The following is a 22,252-nucleotide window of genomic DNA, read 5'->3' on the forward strand; positions in this document are numbered from 1 at the left end:
ATGATGAAGCCAAGTGCAAGACCGTGAACCATTAGATCCTCTGAAGAGGCCGTGCTCTCCATCCCGCCATTATCACAGGCATGATTGGTGGGGATGAGAGGGAGGGTCTTCTCGGTGATTGCCCCCTGGCTATGGAACTCCCTTCCTGGTGAGATCAGACCAGCCCCCTCACACCTGTCCTTTAGAAGGATGGTAAAAACTTGGCTATGGGACCAAACTTTCAGGACAGTGCAATAAAGCAGCGATAGGAAACCTTACCAGGCCAATTAAATGAGATGAAGATGATCAAGACAGTTTTAAACAGTGTATTTTATTAATGTTTATGTATGCATATAATGAATTCATGTCCTGGCATTGAACGTTTGCTGCATATATGCTATGCTCTGCCCTGAGTCCCCTTCGGGTGAGAAGGGCGGTATATAAATGTTTTAAATAAATAAGACAGTTTGTACTACTGCCCTTCATGCTTTTTGTAGTATATCATGTAGTACCTCTCAAACCTTTTATGAAAATTGAACTAATGTTAGCTGATAAAGTTGTTCTCTAACAAGAATGCATAGCTTCCATGACATTATTACAGTTTGCAAGTTTCCTCATGGGAGTTATGTTGTGTGCATACATATGAACACGCACACAAAGTAGAAAACTTTACCCCCATGTCTACCATCTGCATGTCAAAAAGAGGGATATGATAAGAGATCTTAGGACACGATTAGTTTGAATGATCTCTCTTCGGACATGGGATAGATATGGGCATATAACTATTTTGTAGTATCATATTTGTCACAGAAATAAATAGCAAGAACACTTTTTAAAACCAAAACCTTTATATGAACTAATACTTTACTAAGTCATTCAGTACTTATACTTACAACATTGTTTTTGAGCCAAATCTTTTCCTAAAAGGAATAATAATTTACAGTCTTATCTCATGTCCACATTTAACATCTGGGCATTATCAAATTGACTCTGCCTTCTTAGTTTTGCTTTTAATTCTGATTTTTTTTTGTTTACTAAGAGGAGCTGTATTTTTAAAAATGTCTCCTGTAGGGTTTTTTTGGCAATCTTTGACAGAAGGCATGGTTTTATGGCATGTATTAGTTTAACAAGACAGTTTTATCTGCAATAACAAGAAACTGAAGCTTAAAAATGAGAAGGAAAAAGAAAATAACTGTAAGTACTGCCCCACCTGATGACTCAAATGACATCTTGAACAGTCTTGTCCCCAATGAGGAAAAGCAGTTTAGACATGTCATGATACCCCACCAAAAATATCCTATAACCTTCCATGAGATTTTCAACTTCTGTACCAAGAGTTTTCCAAATGGGTATCAAAATCAGTCCTTTGAACTGACTAATACTCTAATCCATTTTAGTCATATAAATCTGTATCCCTTTCAATTCAGATGCAAACATTACAAAAATTCAAAAACTTTCTTTCTAGAAGATGAGATTCTTGAATTTTTTTACAAATTACTTTTTATATGAAAATCTTGCACAAAAATCAATGAAAACAAAATAAAGAAGTTTGGGGGGGGGGTTGCCTTTTCACTTTTGCCTACAGAAACATCAGCTAATACTTTGAATAGAGTTGGGTGTAATTTTAATTTGTAAATCCAATCAAGTTTATTGATCACGAGACCTCTGTGTGGATCAGTTTCCTGCTGCACGATACTTACTAGGGGTGTACATTTTGGTTAAACCTCATACTGTTTTCAGTATCTGATTTTTGGTGGACCCCCAGAACAGTTTTTCTGGAGCCATTTGAATTCAGTCAGGAAAAAAAATCAATTTTTGATCAGTCAACCAAAATATCTGGGAAGATCCATCCCATTAGTGGCAATGGAGAACTTACGAGACTCCCCTTTCTCCTTGGACCTCTTTACATGCACCACCGTGCTGCTCGCCCCATGCCCCACACCATCCAAGTTTTCCCCTCATCCCTCTCCTCACACACAGGGAAACCTAAGCCTCAGTAAAACAGCTTGGTTCAGGCTTTAAAAAGGCAGAATCGGTTATTTTTCCCTTCAAGCCTCAAGCCACCTGGGTTCAGATTTTAAGGAAGATCTGGCTATTTCTCCCTCCATTCTCCCTTCTTTCCTCAGCCTGGGTTTCATGTTGCCAGAGGTGAGGGAAGCCGGTTTTTTGAGTGTGTTGAAAGTAAACTGCTTATTTATTGTTATTTAAGATAAAAAGCAAACCGAGCCAAGCAGAGCTGCATGGGACACTGAAAATTCTGTCTCTCACAGAAGCCGGCTCGCAGCAGAAAAACGGAAGCTCAGCTTGGCTAAAAGACACATGAGGTCTTTCTTCTATTCTGGTTGGCTCAATAGGCAAGGCTCATGGGGAAATCCATGTGGGTGCAAACTGCCTCTCTGCACTCCAGGTGTGCCAAAAAAAACAGAAAACAGTATCTTTTGGTAGCTACTTGGTCTGTTGTGGCCAGAAAAAATGGTGGCAGAGTCTGTGCCATTACAGCTGCCTGAAAGAACCGAACCAACCGAACCTTGCCAGAGTCCATTTATAAAAATTGAAAAGTGCACAACCCTAATACTCACCATCATATGGACTACATATTCCAAAGAGGATTTCATTTTCTATGTGCTTCAGAATGTCAAAATCTTCCAAGTAAAACACCATCTCTGGCTTCCCACTTATCTCCACCAACTGTGTTTTATTTGCATTAAATACTCCCACAGAATAAACAATGATGCCTTCTTCTCGCAACACTTCTGCAGGGGTTTTCACATCATCCTGTGCTTCTCCATCTGTTATAAGAATAAGAATTTTCTTGACGTAGGACCGGGAACCTTTGATAGGCCTGAAATAATCCAACACAAATTGCAGTGCTCCTCCCGTAAGTGTGCTCTGTCCCATAAGAGACATTCTCCCAATAGCTCTGATGATGTCACTCTTCGTAGCATATTGGCTGAGACGAAATTCTTCTTTGCTTCTGCTGCTGAATTGGACAACACCAACATGCATGCGGTCTAAACCAATGTCAGATTTGTTCACTAATTCACTCATAAAGTCTTTCATTTTCAAAAAGTTATCTGGGGTGATGCTCCTAGAACTGTCCACCAGAAAGAGAATATCACTCTTCTTTTCCTTGCAGGCTGTTTGAGGAAGAGCAAAAGAAATGTCATTATGAAATGTTTATTTGGAAATGTAAATAGACCATTTGGGGAATTTTACATTTCGATCATTAAATGACAGCATTCTGACATGGGAAGGCAAAAGAAATATGTTCTAGTGGGGCTTTGCATTAAAAAAAAACTCTTGAAGAATTGGGTTGTTGTAGGTTTTTTGGGCTATATGGGCATGTTCTAGAAGCATTCTCTCCTGACATTTCACCTGCATCTATGACAAGCATCCTCGGAGGTTGTGAGGTCTGCTTGCCATAGAGGCAGACAAAACATCAGGAGAGAATGCTTCTAGAATATGGCCATATAGCCCAAAAACCTACAACAACCCAGTGATTTCAGCCATGAAAGCCTTTGACAATACCTCGAAGAATTGTCTTAGGACAGATCAATGCAGGTAGAAAATCTGGAGAGGATGCTAAGCATTGATGACCTGGAGCATCTCCTCTGTTGTCTCCTAGGACTAACAACATCTGAAAAGAGTAGTCCATTTGATTGGTAGGGTTTTGTAGGTTTCTAGGCTTTGTATCATCTTCCTTATCTTATATCTTAAAAACTGTGTTTGGGTGCATCTACCTCCAAGTCACGTTAGCTTATGATGTTCCTATTAATTTCATGGGGTTTTCTTAGGGAAGGACTATTCAGAGGCAGTTTTGCCAATTCCTTCTTCTGAAAAATTGCCTAAGCGCCTGGTTTTCATACTTTCCCAAATATTAACTGAGGCTTTTAGCTGACCCTGTTTAATTTCCACTATAAGATAAGATCTGGTGTCTTTAAGGTTTTTAGACCTCCAACAATTTCTGTATCAACAGACCTATTAAAACCTTTCACCCACTGGAACTTTTTTGTCTTCAAATCCTAAAAGGACTGCTTGCTTTGGCAAAACAGCAGGTCATAAAATATGGTGGAACAGATTATGGACACTGCTATTATCATATAGTTGTGTTAAACTGTACTCAGAATGAAACTATAGAGTGCTATTTTTCTCCTTATTTTGGGAACAGTCTTTATTATTTTAAAACATGTTGGTTATATAGCAAAAACGATTACAGAATTTTAGGCCTGGGCGGTTTCATTTCGTTAATTCGTAATTCGTTAATAATTCGTTAATTTTTCCAATTACAAAACGATAACGAACCATTCTGGAGCAATTATTTAAAAAAACGAATTTTTAAACACGTTTTATAAATGCTTCGTATTTTGTTATTGTATTCGTTTCGTTATTGTTCTGAGGTCGTTTCGTTATTATTTCCGCATGTCTGGGCCAGTTTTATGGTTTAATTAGTGAAAAAAAAATTATAATATCACACCAACAGTCAAGAACAGAGGGAGAGGGAAGCTTCAGAAGTTTTTGGAGGTTTTTTAGCGTATTTCGCGGTCGCGTCCGCCATTAACAAATCAATTGGTTATTGTTTCGGAAATCGATTCGTTAATTTTTTACCATTTACGAAATTTCGTAAATATCGAACTTTTTAAAAGGAAAATTTTGTAATTATTTTAAATATCGAAACAAAAAAAAAACCCCAAATACAAATTGATTTTAGAAACAAATTTTTCCGTTGTTACCCAGGCCTACAGAATTTATATAGTCCCTTAGTCTTATTGCTGTTCTTACCTTCTACAGCACAGATGTCTCTGACAACGTCATTCTTTATATGCTTCAAAGAGGCAAAGTCATTCACAAAATAAGCTCTGTCTTTAGACTCTGCAATCTCATAAATCTGGGACTCGTTGGCATGTCTAATACCAATGGCATAAATGTTGACCATTTCATTCTTCAACTTCTTGGCGGGTTCCTTCACAGGGTCTTCTGACATCTGGTCTGTTAACACCACAAGATGACAGGGAACACTTCTAGAATGTTGCCCTTGTGATTTCCTTAATAAAGGATGAATAAATTTCAAAGCTTCTCCTGTGTGAGGACTCCCTCTTAATTGGCGGATGTTTTCGATGGCTTTCAATATTTCACCTGTTTTACTGTATTCCTCAGGTCCAAATTCCAGCTCATTGATTTCAGCATACTGTACAACTCCAAAACGAACCTTGTTTGGTCCAACCATAAAAAATTTGACTACTTCTTTCAAAAACAATTTTAGGTCCGCAAAGTCAAAATAATTCATACTTGAAGAACCACCAATGAGAAAATAAATGTCAGCTTCTTCTGTATCCACACATCCTATGGAGAAGATAATTTTATACTCAAATTATGCATCTGGGTTTTTTCATACAACAGCAAGAAAACCACATTCAAGCCTTGCAGTAAGTGGCCATAACACCTATTAATTTCCAGCATGGAAATGCCAATTAAGCAGGTATACAAACTGCCGACAAATTAAATAGATGTTCCAGGTACTCTGGAGCCCACTTTGATTAAACAAAAATCTGTTAAAATATATGTATTTTATATTTTAGCAGAATATATTTCAAAACCTTCAGGGTTCGAAGAATAAGCAGAAAAGTTGGATTTAAATGTAATGAGAAATTGAAAATTCTCCTAAATAGTCTATGATAGAAGAGCATGACCTTTTTTTTTTTTTTTTTTTTTTTTACAGAGACTACTAGTGGTGTAGATGCTTCAAAGTAGTAAATTCACAATAGGCATTAAAAACCTACATTGGGTTTAAAAAAACTATCCAAGGTATTGAACATTGGATAGCTCTCATCTAGTGGGCGTTAATTCCCCAAAATAATGGTGCTACCAAAGACATCTGATGCATTGCTGGTAGAAGGAGGGCGGAGGAAGGAGACAAAAGAACACACTTTTAAATAAGTGAATGCACATACTTAGATGTAAATGTAGAAATCATTAGTAGCAATGTACCGCAACACAGATGAACTGTGTTTTGAGGTTGATTGCTAATGAGCAACTATCATTCTGTTACTGAAGAAAAGGGTTTGAAACAATATTAATTAGCAATAGCTTACCTCTTTTGAGAAGTTCTACTCTTTTGGTGTCCAAGTAAAGCTTTTGCTGTATTTGATTCATGATCTTCTTATGAAATATCTGAGTTTTATTTGGCAAATGGGAAAATGTTTTTAAGTGAGTAAGGTATTTTTCTGGTGGGTAAGCAGCTATTTGGGCTAACTGGGTGGCGTTAGCTGCTTCAATGCCAATGGCAAAGATAGTCACACCAGCCCTCCTGAGAGCAGTTGCTGCACCACTCACATCATCTTCCGAAGATCTGTGGGTGATCACAATGGCTATTTGTTCTACTCCTTGAGACTTCCGACTTCCTGCACTTTTGGAGAAGATTTTTTCCTTTGTGAAATGAATGACAGACCCCATGTTGGCCTTTCCTCCCTTTGGGGAAAGACTTCGAATGCTCTGCAGGACATGAGTTTTATCTGTTGCCATTCTCAATAAAGATGTTGCCTGGGGTTTATTGCTATATGCCACTAAGCCAATCCTCATACATTTTTCCTTAACATCCAGAGACGATACCAGTTTCTCTAAAAATATTTGAATCTTTTCAATGTTTGTTTGTGTTGAGCCCACATCAACTATGAAGGCAACATCAGCAACTGCATCAGCATCACAAGCTGTAGGGAGAAGAAAACATGGAATCAAATGTTAGTAATTATTTAGCTATTCTGTGTATTTCTTAATTGTGATGAGGATGTTGCTATGAATCCATTGGCTCCTATGTTTGGAAATAGCTCCTTTTAATGATCTGTTTTTAGCTGCACAGATCTAGAATACAATAGGCTGATTCCTGAATCTTGGAGCACATAGACTTCACTGGATCTTGGAAAATTCTACTTCCATAACCCGCATATCCACAAATAGTTCATGTCTCCATTCAGGAAATTTTTCATACTTCTGTGGTATCCTGGGATGTTTTCAATACTGGAGAATCTTTCCCCAGTATAGAAAAAAGTGGATAGCACTTCTGGTTTGGGGGGAAAGGCTTCCTCAAGTCACACCAGGGAACTAAGAGAGAAATGGCAAAATTGCCTCGTGCTCCCTGGAGGATGCTGAATTTTAAAATTCAGTTTTCCAAAATCTCTAGAGGTGAAACTGCAGAATCAGGCTTGGAGACTGCATGTGGCCACATCCTGAGTCTTAGTCTTGTGTTAGTCTGATTGAATTTGATGTTTAGGGGATACTTAAACTCATTAGCTAAAGGACATATTGATCAATCTATATAAATAAAAATGTAATGTTTGTTTGTGGAATTAACATACGTAACTCAAAAACCACTTGATGAATTGACACCAAATTTGGACACAATACATGTATCAGGCCAACGAGTGACCATCACTCATAAAAACACTGAAAAACACAGCAGAAGGGACTTAAAAAGCTAAAAAAAATCACAACGCATGTACAAAATCACATATATAAACGCAAACACACATATATACACATATACGCAAATATATACACACATATACACACACAAAACAAATATACACAGACTGGGCCACAGCAATGAGTGGAAGGGGAAGGCTAGGCTGATATAGAACTGCTGCTGCATCTACAGTATTAACCATCAATAAAGCTACAGTATTAACCATCAATATATCTTATCACAATGATATATGTTAATTTTAGGTGTCAAAAAGTCTTTAGAATGCTTGAATCTGCAGCCTATTCTGTATTAGGAGAATGCTTTGCAGGAATTTGAGTTTCAGACAACCAGGGTCAGGCCCAGATCAGGGAAAAGGGAAAATATATAGTGGCCTCTCAAAATGGATTCAATGGTTCTCGTTCCACTGCTGTTCCTTAGCAGGCAAGCATGGGACAAAACTAATAGGGCAGGAAATCCACTGAATACTGATTCTGTGTTTGGTCCCCTACAGGTTTGCCCACCCCTTATTGCTAGACCTCACAAGGTGACACAAGCTTTCAACATTACCAGACCATAATATGATTCTCATTGCCAAGATTTCATAACATTGTTGACAGAATCAAGCACCAATATATTGTAAGCCAATGGAAAATATATATCCTAAATGTTCTGAATTCATTTTGCAGGAGTGAAGGCAGAGACTTTTGGCTTTTCTACAGTGGACCAAAACCACCTACTCACCATGATTTGACCACTGGCTGTCCCTATAAATCACAGAAGATTCCAGTGGGTACCATGATGTTTCACCTGATATTGCCTGGCTTTTGGCAAAGTTGGAGGATATTCCAAAGTTTGTTGTAAATTCCAGTACTTGAGGCTTCAGGACATGGACAGCAAGATCAGGTTCAGTTCAGCCCAAACCACTGTCCACATTGGCCCCTATTGCCATTGCCTTTTCCCTGGATTCATCAGTGCAGGGAAAGGTAATGGATCATGCCTGTATCTTCTCCTTCTTTCTGGTTGAGTAGGCACCCCCTCTTGACACCATGAAAAGCACCCACAACAGCACCATGGCCAGCACTTACAGAGGAGGTGGCAGTCCATCAAAGCAGATGCCATCCTGGGCTATCTGGACAACAACCTCAGATTCAGCATGCATGTGCTCCAAGGGCAGATTTACACTGGACTAACCTGACTAGTGTAGAAAAACCTTCAGTCACATTTCAAGTGTATGATTTTTTGTTGGGTTTTTAAAAAAATCTTTTTGTACTATTAAAACTAAGCACTTTCTTATAAACTTATATTTCATTCCTTACCTTCTAATGCTGTTCCGTTATTCATTGTGCTCACAGAAGTAGTGCTTGATTGATCTGTTTGCAACACATCAACAATGATCCCAGAAATGTTTTGAGAAAATAAACTGAGTTCTTCCATTGTAGGAAAAAAGAAAGAATATGGTTTTGTGGCTATGAGAAATAGTTCATCACGTGAAGCCTTTTCCATCCCCAGTGCAACAGTCCTCACTCCTGCTTTCTGTAGCATTTGAGCAGCCTCTTTCACATCATCCTCAGATGGTTGAGGTGTCATAACTATCAGAATCTTGGACCTGTTTCCTGGGATTGATTTCCAGTAAACCGACTCCTGAATCTTCTTGAGAGCATTGCCAGTTTTCAAAGGGCCACCTTTAAACACCAATTTATTTTTGATGTGGTTCAGCATTTGATTCTTCCCTTGGTAGGTATCCAGGTGGAATTCATTGTATACCTGATCGCTGAACTGAGCAAGTGCTATGCGATACTCATTTGGCCCTAGATGTAAACTATTTATTGTTTTGCTAATAAATGTTTTAACATAAGGGGATGATGCATTACTGCTGGCAACCAAAAACACAATATCTGCAGTCTTGAGAGCTAAAAGGGAGAAAATAAAAGATAAGGTTAAGCAAAACTCAAGTGTTCAAGTATTGAAGCAATGATTGCATTTCTCGCATAATACAAGAAGAGGTTACAAGAATGAAGGTTAAAATGTTATTGTGACTATGTGTGAAATGGAGGTATGGTTGGAAAACATGTTACATGTAAAATCAGTCAAGGCTACATGAAGAATAAAAGTCTAGTGTACCACCTGTTGCATCGCTGGCTACAAGCAGCTCCTTGCCAGACACTTGTTGACAATGTCACTTCTGGTGAGGCCATATCAGGGTGACCAGTAATAAGACCAGAAATGCAATGTCACCAATAGGTCTCTGGCAGGAAGTTACTTGTGGCTGACAATGCAGCAGTCTCAACAGCTCTAATATGACATTGGCCTGGCTGGCCATCTGAATGGGCAAAGGACTCTATGACATCAAAGCAGCTTTGGAGCCATTCATCCTGGATCAGTTAAGTAAATGTAGACATATCCATGGTGGTCACTGTTTTGGAAGAAGCTGATCTACTGCGTGAATTACAGTGCTAATCTGGGGAACAATCCTTTTCATAAGTTGAGAGTGTATGCATATCGAGTAATTATCATAGGTTATGTCACCATTCTGTTCTCCATCCACATCTAGCACATCTACTTGCCTTGCAGGGAATTCTTTCATTTTACCTATTAAACAGTCTGTTATTTCATTTCCAAGGATTGCCAGAGTAACTGGAGACTGGCAAAAAGCAGTGGTGTGATGACCAGTTATGGAGCACTGATGTGTATTGTGCCCATCCATTTGCCATGCCCTTAAAGAAAGTGTCAAAATGCACACAAAATGCACATGCGGAAATTTATCCAAAGTAACATGGTTCTAGCAGTTATTATCTCTACCATCGGAAGCTCTATGTAAAGCAAGAGAGTCTGAACTCTCTCACCTAAAAGATTGTGTATTATAACTGAGCTGGTTTACAACCACATGCAATTGCTAGGGAAATCAATCTATCTCAGCTAAATGTAAGGTTACAGCTAAACTCAGAGAAAAGGGAGAAACTCAAGTGGGACATCTGGGCTAATGAATAAATCCCACAATTTTAACCTTTTGAGCTCTGATTTCACTACAAAACCTTTAACAACAAAAATAGAACAATTATAAGAACAACAGAGGAAGAAGAGAAGGTAACTCAGATATTTCAGCATTAAAAAGAACACACTCAAACACAAAGATGGAGCATGTCCATGTTCATAGACTGATGGATGGATAGATGGATAGATAGATGTCACCATTAAATAGACAGACAGATAGATAGATAGATAGATAGATAGATAGATAGATAGATAGATGATAGATAGATAGATAGATAGATAGATAGATAGATATACTCATGTATAAGTCTAGAAGTTTTAGTAAAAAAATCAATCCAAAACACAGGGTCTACTTATCTATAGATCAGTGTAAGTATCATATTACAACTGTTATCAAAAATGGAACAATCTCTCTTTCTGAATAGAATGGTAAATGGCAAGAGCTTAGTCAATTCCAAGAGAACCAAAAAGAAGCATCAAGCCTCTCTACTCTCTCCATGATGGTACTGCTTCTGGTTTTTTTGAATGCCTGTATGAGAAAATGCCATCATCAGCCAAGAACATCTCACCGCTTAGATAGAACTGATGCTTTCACCTCTGCATGGAATGAGCCATGACTTACTCATATAAAAAAATCCACAGTTCGGCCCTGAAGCCTGCCCTCATCTTACACTTGAGGTCAACTTATATATGAATACATACTGTAGACAGATAGACAAATAGATTGACAGACAGACAGACTGGCCTAATTTAAAATCATCTTTACCTAGTGCTGAGAAGCCAACACATTTGGCACTTTGTGAAATTCCCATGTCCATATCCTGACTTTTTTAAAAAACAAAAAAACTCTTTGTTAAGACACATGAGCTTATTGTCTGTTAAATGCCCCTCAGTATTCGCTTTTTCTGCTCTATGATTCAAATTTCACAATTGCAAAGCAAGAACATATCGGTGTACCTGGTTTCTGGGCCAATGAAGTGTATATCTCAATCATTAATAGAACAAGTGTTAATGGCATCTTCATCTTCTGAATAATTTTTCAAGCTTTAGCTATGGAGAGAAAACAGAAACAAAAAAACTCTGTTTGCCTGGCTATCAACAGTTCATTATGCTGGAGAATAACACATAGATGGAGCCAAGTAGACTGATGCCAGTTGAGCATTGAATCCATTCCAGCTTTCTTTTTAACTTCAAAAGGAGCTTGGCATCAATTGGGGTTTGATTCCAGGTGTCCATGCAGATATCAAAGTCTGGATGCTCATGTCTCATTATATACAATGGCGTAGTATAGTGGAATTTGAGCATCATTACAAACAATTAACCTCCCATTTTTAAACTAGCAGTATTTTAAATCCAATATGAAATCATGTGAAAATTAAGACAAAAAACAATAAAAGTGCAAGACAGCGTTCCTATCAAAAGACCCCTTAGATTGTGTCTAGACAGGAACAAAACCCACACTCATCTGAAATCTGACATTGGCAGTTCATGATGCGCACAGTGACATTTGGTAAATATCTCAATTTTGAGTCCTTAACCCAACTTTGCTCTGCAATAAGCAAAGTCAGGGAAAATTCTGGAGTTTGCAGGAAACTCCAGAGTATATGCAGGCTTTGCAGCCATCTGAGCAGCTGGATTATATCTGTTTCACTTACTGGTGGAAAGTATGGAAGAGATTGGCCTAATCTCCAGGAGTAGAGAATTCCACGGTCTGGAATTTTAAGATTATAGCATTTTCCCCTTCCATTCTTTCATACTTACTACAAATGCATGACCACATTATGGGTAATCTCAATGAAAATAAGTATCATGGCTTATGGTAGTTCTGGAGAAGTGGGTTCATGCTGGCAAGACAGAAGATTGGTACAAATAACTGATTGTCTTCCCCATCGCATGGAAATGAAATAGTTCTGGATCATTCATGTCTTCCCAGCATCCTTCTTTCTACAACCTCACATAGGAACTTAATTTTAAATCAACATAAGAAACATTGGAGTACAATTCTAAATATGACTATGTATGTATGTATGTATGTATTTTACTTATATCAAATCCAAGTAATATTTGAGGGGGGGGGGTTGACCATGTATTTTGGAGATAAAAAAATTGTTTACATGAAAAGTTCATTGAATTTTATCAGCATTACATGTTTCAGGAACGGTAGTGAATCTGATCCTTTCTGGCTGCGCTGATTTTTTTCGAAGAATGGAACACTCCGAACATTTGTACTGCGAGCAAGTGAAAAAGATGTGGTAATGTCTGGAAGTTTAAACAAGAGCTAAATTTGTATTTAGGGCTGTGAATTTGCCATCATGTAGGTCTCATTTTTCCATCCATTTTTTGAGAATTTCTTACTTGGGACATCAGAATTTGTGCTTTAAAACAGATGGCTTGGCAAAGGTTTAATTTGCTTTGCATATGGTAGTAAGCTTCCTGAGCCAAACTATGTTCTTGGACACTGAAGAATGGACTCAGGAATTCACTAACTTTATATAAGTGAACAGAAGTAAAGTGTAAGCAAAGGAGACAATGATAAATGACTCCCAAGTCCTCATATTTAATATGTGTGGGCGTGCGTATATATATATATTCAGAGGCTGCCCTAGGTAATTTTCAACAGTAAGCAAACAGTATTTTGGTGCCCCCCCCCCCCAACCAATCACTGATATATATTTTCTGATCGTTGTGGGAGTTCTGTGTGAAATATTTGGTTCAATTCCATCATTGGTGGAGTTCAGAATGCTCTTTGATTGTAGGTGAACTATACATCCCAGTAACAACAATTCGCATATGTCAAGGTCTATTTTCTCCCAAGAGCACCCCTGAGCAAAATCAACTATACTACAAATGCTTACTTTGCGTAATGGGTTGAGCCGCCCCTGTATATATTCATTCATTCATTCATTCACAGGAAACAATAGACAGCCAACACATACACACACATATGAAACTGACAAAAGACAAAGTCAATACATGATACATCATGTCTATCTATGCCACACATTAAAATAGACTTTCAGTTTTTCTCAGACAGCAACTTGCTAAATTATACATGTTATATAATTTCTATATATTAAAACTTATATTTACAATATCTCCTTCTTTCCTCTTTACATACCAGTCGTAGAGGTTGCCAGATTTTAAAATACATTTCTAGAGTTTTCTTTTAATAAATTTGTCAACTTATCTGATTTCACCAAATCCATTGATTTTCCATCCATTCCACAAAAGGCTGAGAAGCAGGAAAAAAAATTGAATATTCTGCATACACCAATCCTGCAGCTGTTGGAGTATAACATATTCAAATTCTATACTCCCTTGCAATCTTATTTCTCAAAGGTGGTTGTTGTGAATGCACATTTTGAACAATATGTCATGTCTAGGAAATTAAGTCCAGTGGCAAAGCCAAGTTGTATGAAGAAAGGAAACCAATGATTGTATTTTCACCACTCCGTCCAAATTGGATGCAGACATAACTGCACCAATTAATTGTCTTGTTCATAATGAGATACTTAAAAGACTTGTAAAATGGCTACAACAACTCTGATCTGTTCCAGATTACCTTGAAAGTATCCAGTGAAGATTGCCAATAAAAGATTTGTCCTCATAAGGAAAACTTACAATGGCGCCAACTATGTCATTGCATCCAAGGATAGGAAATACAACTCATAATCTACATGTCCATAGAATCTTACATCTCATGGGAGGTTAGTGTTTTTGATTAGCCACTTGATGCAAATGCACAGTTAAAGAAAATGGTCATTCTGTACAGAGCAGTTACTGAATTTAATTCGTTACACTGAAGGAAAGCACCACTATCTCTCCCCAGAGGGACTCAGGACGGGTTGCACATAAAAAGGCAAACATCCAATGCCTTGTAATGAGTACAAACACACCAAAACAATCCAAGATAATAGATAGTAATAACAGAAAACTTGCAATGAAGGAATTAAGCATTGAAATAAAAATAAATCATGAAGAACTAAAACATAAGTAAACATTACAATATACAAATTAAGAGACATTACATTAAAAAGGCTTCATTTAAGATCATAGTAGCCATATAATACAACTGGGTATAATACCAGCATGTTTAAAGTGTTCTAGAACTCCTCCTCTCCATACACTAACGTGCATAGATGTGTTTTAAGAAGTTTCTTAAAGAAGAGGGGGGTGGAGTCCATTTTTATTTCTTTAGGGAGAGAGTTCCAGAGATGGGGAGCGATCACGGAGAAAGCCCTCTCTCTCGTTCCCACCAACCAAGCTTGTGACGGGGGTGGGACTGAGAGGAGGGCCTCCGATATAGACCACAGTGCAGATGATGGCCTATACAGGGAGATGCAATTAGACAAATAGCCTGGACCAGTTGGGGGTAATGACCAGCACTTTGTATTTAGCCTGGAAGTAGACTGGCAACCAGTGGAGCTTTGACATGACTCTATAGTATGCTGTGACTGGAAGGTGGGTAATTTTATGTAAGTTCGGTCCACCCAGAACCCTATCCCCCATGGGGTTTTTACAATACCGGGTCATATATATGAAAACATTTTACTAACCTAGAATACTACAATACCTACATTGTTTATATACAAAAATATGAATGACTAAAGGGGAGTTCCTGGCATTCACCTTGAATTCCAATAGAGTGGCTACATGTGATAATTGCCAAATTTGCTGCTGTAAGTAAATTTATGCTTATAAGTAATGTCTGAAATAATCATTTGCTAAAACAATGTTGACCAGTGCATGGCTCTGTAGATTTGGTTTCCAGTGTTGTGTTGCCTGGGTGCATAATTAAAAATCACTATTTTGGGATATCTATAAATGTGAGTCCTAAAATCATCAGATCCCATCCAAACTTGGAATCTAACCAGGCCAGCCCTGATTAGTACTTGAATGGGAGACCAGCAATGCATTCTGGGTGCTGTGGTCATATTTTAAGGAAAGAAACTGGCAAAGCCACCTCTGAATATTCGTTGCCTAAGAGAAATCTATGAAATTCATGGGGTTGCCAGAAATTAGCAGGTGACTTGACAGTGCATACCTACATAGCATGGTGAATGAAATAGACATTTGATGGAAAACTAGTTTGAAATGGTTGCTTTAGAACTATTCTGCTCTTAGTCTTGCCAATAGTAAGACATAACTCTTAAACCTTTGTTTAAAAAAAAAGCAGGTTTGTGGATGTACCAAAGTTTATAACATATATTACGAGTGTTATTTAAACAATATAATACAAAATCTGTTAAACAATATCATACGAAAGATGACTGGCACAACCTGGAGAACACAATCACATATAGTGAAGACATGTGCCCTTGCACTTTGCTACTCTGCTGCTGAGTATGCATGCCCAATATGGAATACATCTCACCACATGGCTCTTAATGAGACATGCCACATTATTACAGGATATCTATGCCCAATACCGCTGGAGAAATTATACTGTTTAGCTGGTATTGCACCACCTGATATCCTCTGTGAAATAGCAGCCAGTAATGAAAGGACCAAGGCATTGACATCTCTGGCCCAGCGTCTCTCCAGATATCAGCCAGCATGACAATGACTTAAATCAAGAAACAGCTTCCTAAGATCTACAGAGATACTCAAAGGAACACCTCAGCAAACGAGAGTCCAAAAGTGGCTGGTAAAAGCTCAGAACCTTAATTAGTGCCTGAGACCAGATGAGAGACTCCCCTTGGGCACACAGAAGATGAGCGGCTTGGAAGGTGCTGAACAGACTGCGCTCTGGCACCACGAGTTGCAGAGCCAATATGGGGCTATAAAGTGGAGACCATGACCTGTGAGTGTGGAGAAGAGCAAACCACAGACCACTTACTATGGTGCAGTCTGAGCCCTACCACATGCACAATGGAGGAAATTATTGCAGTGACACCAGAGGCACTTGAAGTGGACAGCTTCTGGTCAATGGAAATTTAGCACAATGCCAACTTTGTTTATGGTTTTTAAAAATACATTATAACTGTGTTCTCAATTTGCTTCTGAGACAAATATATATTACTGCCCATTTTTAAAGACATTGATTTGGAACCTCAAGCAAGTTCACATAAGGAACTACATGCAAGGAAAATATATCTTCTTCCATGCTTCTGAAACCGCATGCTTCCTCCCCTTCCTTCTGACTGGTTGAAAGCCAATGGAGGATGGGAGCATGGGGCAATTAGCGAAAGGAATATTGCCCTCAACAGTTAGAATCACCCTGAAGAAAACATGTTTTCCATACTTTTCCCCCATTGCAATTCATATTTTACTGAAAACCTTTTCAACTCTCTAAACGTAAGGCTGTGAGGAATAAGAACCTTTCTTTTGATGGATTTCTCTTATCTTAGGATCCAAGCCAAAACATCTTTGGCTTGCTAAACACATTACCACTTTGCACTAACTGCTTGAGATTGCCTTATTTTTCATAACCATTGTTTTAAAGTTGCCATTAATACACTCTTTGCTATTGATGCTTTAAAAGGAATTGTTTGGAAGACTATTTTTGTCAAATGACAATGAAAAGGGAAAGATGTATAATTCGGCTTCTTGCCACATTATATTGATATTGAGGAAAGCCAACAGAGGCATAGAAAAACTGGGCAAAAATTGGAGGGCTATGCTAATACAATAAGACCCCTGTAATTGTAGAACCCATATCCATGATTTTATTTACTGGTGAATTTGCTAGGTTCTCCGGAAGATTCTGTAGCACATTTTCCCCTCAAAGTAATGAAAGAGTTGCATTGGAGGATGTAATGAGTTTGTGGAAAGGCAATCTTTCTAGGAATCTCCATGTCCTCCAGTGCAACTCTATATTAGTCTGTAGTATATGAGGCTTTTCTAAACCATGGCTGAGGGGGACTCTATGGCTCCTTCAGTACAGCATTAAAACAAACAAGGACGTCTAATCACCTCTCAACAAAAGTTTGCTCTAGGCAATGTCAGGCCATTCTATGCTAATCAAGGTGGTCAGTTGAAACATTCACACCTAGCTCCAGCAGACAAGAGCCCTTTGTCTCACCCTGGTCATTCCACAGATATATAAACCCTTTTTCCCAGTTCCAACAGACCTCACTACCTCTGAGGATGCTTGCCATAGATGCAGGCGAAACGTCAGGAGAGAATGCCTCTAGACCATGGCCATATAGCCCGAAAAAACCTACAACAACCTAGTTTATTAACTGATGGTCATGTAGTACAGATTTTAATTGATAAGCTACGTAATCATACATACAAGGGAATTTATGTGACATTCCCATGTCTGTGGCATGGAGAAATCAGTCTATATTTTAGTCCAAATATTAAAGGACCTATCCAAAGCCATGTCAATATTTTAAGGACAAGCATCAGGACTTTGGATAGCTCTTTGATTCTTGGACTGAAACCCACCCACTGCTCTGCTAATATGGGAGCCGCCAATCACCTCTACTAGTCAGGATTTTTGCATTAGCCATTGGGAAAACTCTGAAAATGTTTTAAATACCTCTACTTCATATGAGCATAGCTGCATGGGAAGAAAGCGAGAAAGAGATAGCAAGTTCATCATAAAAGTCAACATTTGAACCATCTCGAAAACATGCTGTACTCTGTTGCCCGGGTCAGTTTTTCAAATAAACAAACAAAGCTACAGTACTATAAAAATAATTGGAAATAAATCCCATTGAGCTTGATAGGTCTTACTTTTGAAAAGTCATAGCTGGGGCTGGTTTGTAAAGCACAGAAGCATCCTTGCCATATTTCAGCACCAAAGATAGTTGCTGCCACTCACCTAGTAAGAAGATGTTACTCAGTGCAAAACTGCAACCTCTTCAGACCTCCAAAATTATTGCTACTGTCAGTTTACAATCAGATCAACTCCCGCAAGCTTCTTCTGTGCAGGTGAATTCCCAAAGCATTTGCCTGAAGTCCCCAGATTACCTTCCCTTATCTTTTCTACTTCGTTTCCTAACCTTTCTTTGCTCCAGCGTGTCTTCATTGCTGATTCCACCCCTAGAAAGAAAAGTATGAGTTTGCTTCTTCCATTTGTCCCATGAAAATCTTTTACTAACCTGATTTGCTCTATGGAAGGCAAGCCAATCCTGTAAATTCTTCAGCCAGCAACAGTAGGTTTTTGTTTTTTGTTTTAGATGGTGCTGCGTTTTGCAGCTCTTAGCAAGGGCGGGAGAAATAAAACAGCATCCTACTCTAACTTCATCATATCCAATTTATCAGGACCCTCCCATCCTCACCACTCAGTACAGTTTTGGTTGGCAGTGCAATGCCCACTAAGAAGGGGCTCTGCTAAGACAATTTGGACAGGTATCTGAGCAGCATGTGTCCCTTCCTTGGGTTGCTGCACAGAGACAATAGCTCCAGTGGGATGATCTATCAAGTGATTTTCCTGGTTCACCATTCTTGGCCTCAGGCAATGGAGAAAATTAGCTGGATGGTTTCTACCTGGCTCAGTCCAGGAGTGGTTTTGGGCTTGGGGTGAGGGTTCCTTGCTTATATAAATACAATGCATCTTGCAGAGATTTATTGAAAAATGAATGCTATGTCCGATTATGTGCTTCAAACATCATATAAAAAATATGTGCAGTATTTCCATTTCCAACAATAATATTGGGGAAATGCTATTTTAAAAGAAGGTTTTTCAGTGCAACTTGGATAAATTTAATTGCCATGAGGGAGGGGCAAAGCGTGGCCATGAGGCCATGCACACGCCCCTGAGGCTATTTTTTGTGACCCTCAAGCCCTTCATATTGGCCAAAATAAGGTGAATTGTTTATTATTTATTTATTTAAAACATTTATATTCCACCTTCCTGACCCATTTCTCACCCATTTCATCAGTGGAAATTATGTAAGGGTTGTCTTAACATTCAGCATTTGATGCACTTCGCTGGCCCTCATTTATGATCTCATAACACGGGCCACTAGAACTGCCATATGTCGTGGTGAATCCAGTGACTGTCATTGGGGGTGTGGAGAACCCAGCACCCTATGCCCTGCATTGCCCAGCTTGGCAGGAAACCGATACCATGAGGGAAAGCACTGACCACGCATCTTTCCTCCATTGCTTACTTTGCACTAGTTGATCCATGGAGCCCCACCAAAAGTTCCTCTGCATCATGAGACCCATCTCCATGGATCAACTAGGACTGAACCAATGTATGCTGCCAAAGGAAGCCCCATCTGATGAGATCAATAAACAACACTGAGCAGTATGGATCAAGGGCATTCTCATAACAGGGAAGATTTTGGGGTAAGGTAAGGCAGCTTCAGTGGCTTGTGCTTTTATGCATTTGTTCTGTATTCTGTTTTTATTAAGAGCTTCATCACAAAAGGCTAAAAAGCACAACTACAGAAGGATAAAAGCATATTTAGATAGAGCCTACTGCACGTCATGTCACTTCCACAGTCACATTGCACTTGAATTGTGATTTGATTGCCTCTTTTCATTAATAGGAAAAAAAAACAGTGAATGATCCCAATAACTGCTATTCTTTCATCACTCTTCCTTATGCAATAATGTCCTTACCCTGCAGTCTCAATATTGTGAATTGGGGTAGATCTCAGAAGTATGCCAAGATTGTGTGACTGTGTGGTTGTAGGGAAATAGGAAAGGAAAAATTGTGTGATGAAACACAGGCAGAAGCAAGAATATGCAGATGATTGATCATGAATATTTGCATTAGGAAAGTGCCAGAATTGTGCAATTGGGTTGAGATGTGAAAGTGATTCTTCTAATAACAGTATTTTTCCATGTGCTTAAAGTAGCAGTTTTCAAAGTGTGCTCCACGGAGCCCTTGGTGCTCTACAAAGCATACTGAGGGGCTCCATGCTTCCCTCCTCCTTTTTCCTCCGCCTCTCCCTCCAAGCTTTCCTTCCTCTTTTCAACATGCCTCCTTTGCCTCCAAAAGCCCCTTTCCTTGCTTCCTTCACCCTCAAAAGGTTTTTTTTCTTGCCTTCCATGCCACCCAGATAATTTTTCCCTCACTTGCTTTCAAAATCCTATTTCCCTTGGGGCGAGGGGTGGTGGTGGTGGTGTTGATTGTGCTTTTCCTGAATGGCAGAAGGGGGTTGGACTGGATGGCCCCTGGGATCTTCCACTGAAATATTGCTAAGTTTATGTTGGTCAAAACATTTGCGCATGCCTGAGAGATATATAGGTAAAGGTAAAGGTTTTCCCCTGACATTAAGTCCAGTCGTGTCCGACCCTGGGGTGTGGTGCTCATCTCCATTTCTAAGCGGAAGAGCCGCCGTTGTCTGTAGACACCTCCAAGGTCATGTGGCTGGCATGACTGCATGGAGTGTCGCTACCTTCCCACAGGAGTGGTCCCTATTGATCTACTAACATTTGTATGTTTTAGAACTGCTAGGTTGGCAGAAGCTGGGGCTGACAGCGGAAGCTCACACCACTACCCGGATTCGAACCTGTGACCTTTCGGTCAACAAGCTCAGCAGCTCAGTGGTTTAACCCACTGCGCCACCAGGGGCTCACGATATTATACACACACACACACACATTTCTTGGGGCTCCACAATCAACTTTTGCTTCAAAAAGGGCTCCACGTGCTTAAAGTAGCAGTTTTCTTTAAGCCAGGGGTTTGAGAACCCCTGGCTTAAAGAATGCAGTTGTGACGAGACACCAGGTTGCTGTGCTAAAGTCCTAAAACGATGACTCACTTTCATGACACAAAACTGGTGTTTGGTGATGAGTTCACATTAAGTATCCTAAAACTCACAGCTATACCTCTGCCTCAAAAAGTTCACGCATGCCTCTTTGTCCTTCCCCATGTCTAGGAAAAGAAGCAAAGGTAGGCTGGCATAAAATATACACCCACAATAAAAGGTTGAAATGGCAAACTATTTCAACTGGCAAAACATAAGGTACTTTTTCAATTTCAGTTGACATTGTACAGGAGCAGACTGCCGTTTTTAGTGATCTCTTGCTGCTGGAATTTTTAATATTCTAAGTCACTTCAGTTCTCCAAACCCACACTGTATTACTTTTGTACTGGCTGTGCATGCAATGTGTTTTTCTTTCAGACAGGAAATTCTCCTTCAGAAGGCTCATGTCTAGCCACATAGAAAAAAATGAATCTCTCGGCAGAGATATCTTTTATTGTACCATCCTTGTTCTTGCAACTGCTCCTCATTTATGAATATGTGGAGTGGGGAACCCATGGCATCATGCCACACTCCTGATTACTCAACATTTCATTGGTTGTGTGAAGGGAACCTGTCCTCAGATGGCATGTAGATGTTCAGGACCAAGCACAGGTTCAAAATGTATATGCTTGGGATCTCTTCAGTGTGGTTTGTTGGGAGGAGAAACCTACTATTTCAATCCCACTTTCAATTCCCAGGGGACTTATGAGTTTATTATTTAATTTCATTTTGTTAACTTTCCACTTTTGCCCAGCATGGGAGTTAAAGTGGCTTACAACAAATTAAAGTGCAGATAGGCTGAAAGAAGGAAGATAGACACTTTTGAACTGTGGTGCTGGAGGAAAATTCAGAGTGTGCCTTGGACCACGAGAAGATGAAACCAGTCCATACTCCAGGAAATAAAGCCTGACTGCTCACTGGAGGGAAAGACATTAGAGGCAAAGATGAAATACTTTGGCCACATCATGAGAAGACACAAAAAGCATGGAGAAGACAATGATGCTGGGGAAAATGGAAGGAAAAAGGAAGAGGGGCCGACCAAAAGCAAGATGGATGAATGGTATCCTTAAAGTGACTGGCTTGACTTTGAAGGAGCTGGAGGTGGTCATGGCCAACAGGGGGCTCTGGCGTGGGCTGGTCCATGAGATCACGAAGAGTTGGAAGCGACTGA

General features: G+C 39.3%; 1 protein-coding gene across 1 annotated transcript in view; it reads right to left on the bottom strand.

Moving 5' to 3' along the window:
* The window catches only part of LOC132778637 (collagen alpha-6(VI) chain-like), an 81,722-nt gene that overhangs the window by 54,079 nt on the left and 5,391 nt on the right, over positions 1 to 22,252 (bottom strand). Inside the window, exons 2-5 of the mRNA XM_067470569.1 lie at positions 8,752 to 9,345; positions 6,069 to 6,683; positions 4,759 to 5,319; positions 2,559 to 3,116 (exon numbers count right to left, since the gene is read on the bottom strand). Of these exons, the coding sequence (XP_067326670.1) occupies positions 2,559 to 3,116; positions 4,759 to 5,319; positions 6,069 to 6,683; positions 8,752 to 9,345 (2,328 nt within the window). The remainder of the gene's footprint in view (positions 1 to 2,558; positions 3,117 to 4,758; positions 5,320 to 6,068; positions 6,684 to 8,751; positions 9,346 to 22,252) is intronic.

Source organism: Anolis sagrei, chromosome 6, assembly GCF_037176765.1.
Source record: "Anolis sagrei isolate rAnoSag1 chromosome 6, rAnoSag1.mat, whole genome shotgun sequence".
Classification (NCBI taxonomy): domain Eukaryota; kingdom Metazoa; phylum Chordata; class Lepidosauria; order Squamata; family Dactyloidae; genus Anolis; species Anolis sagrei.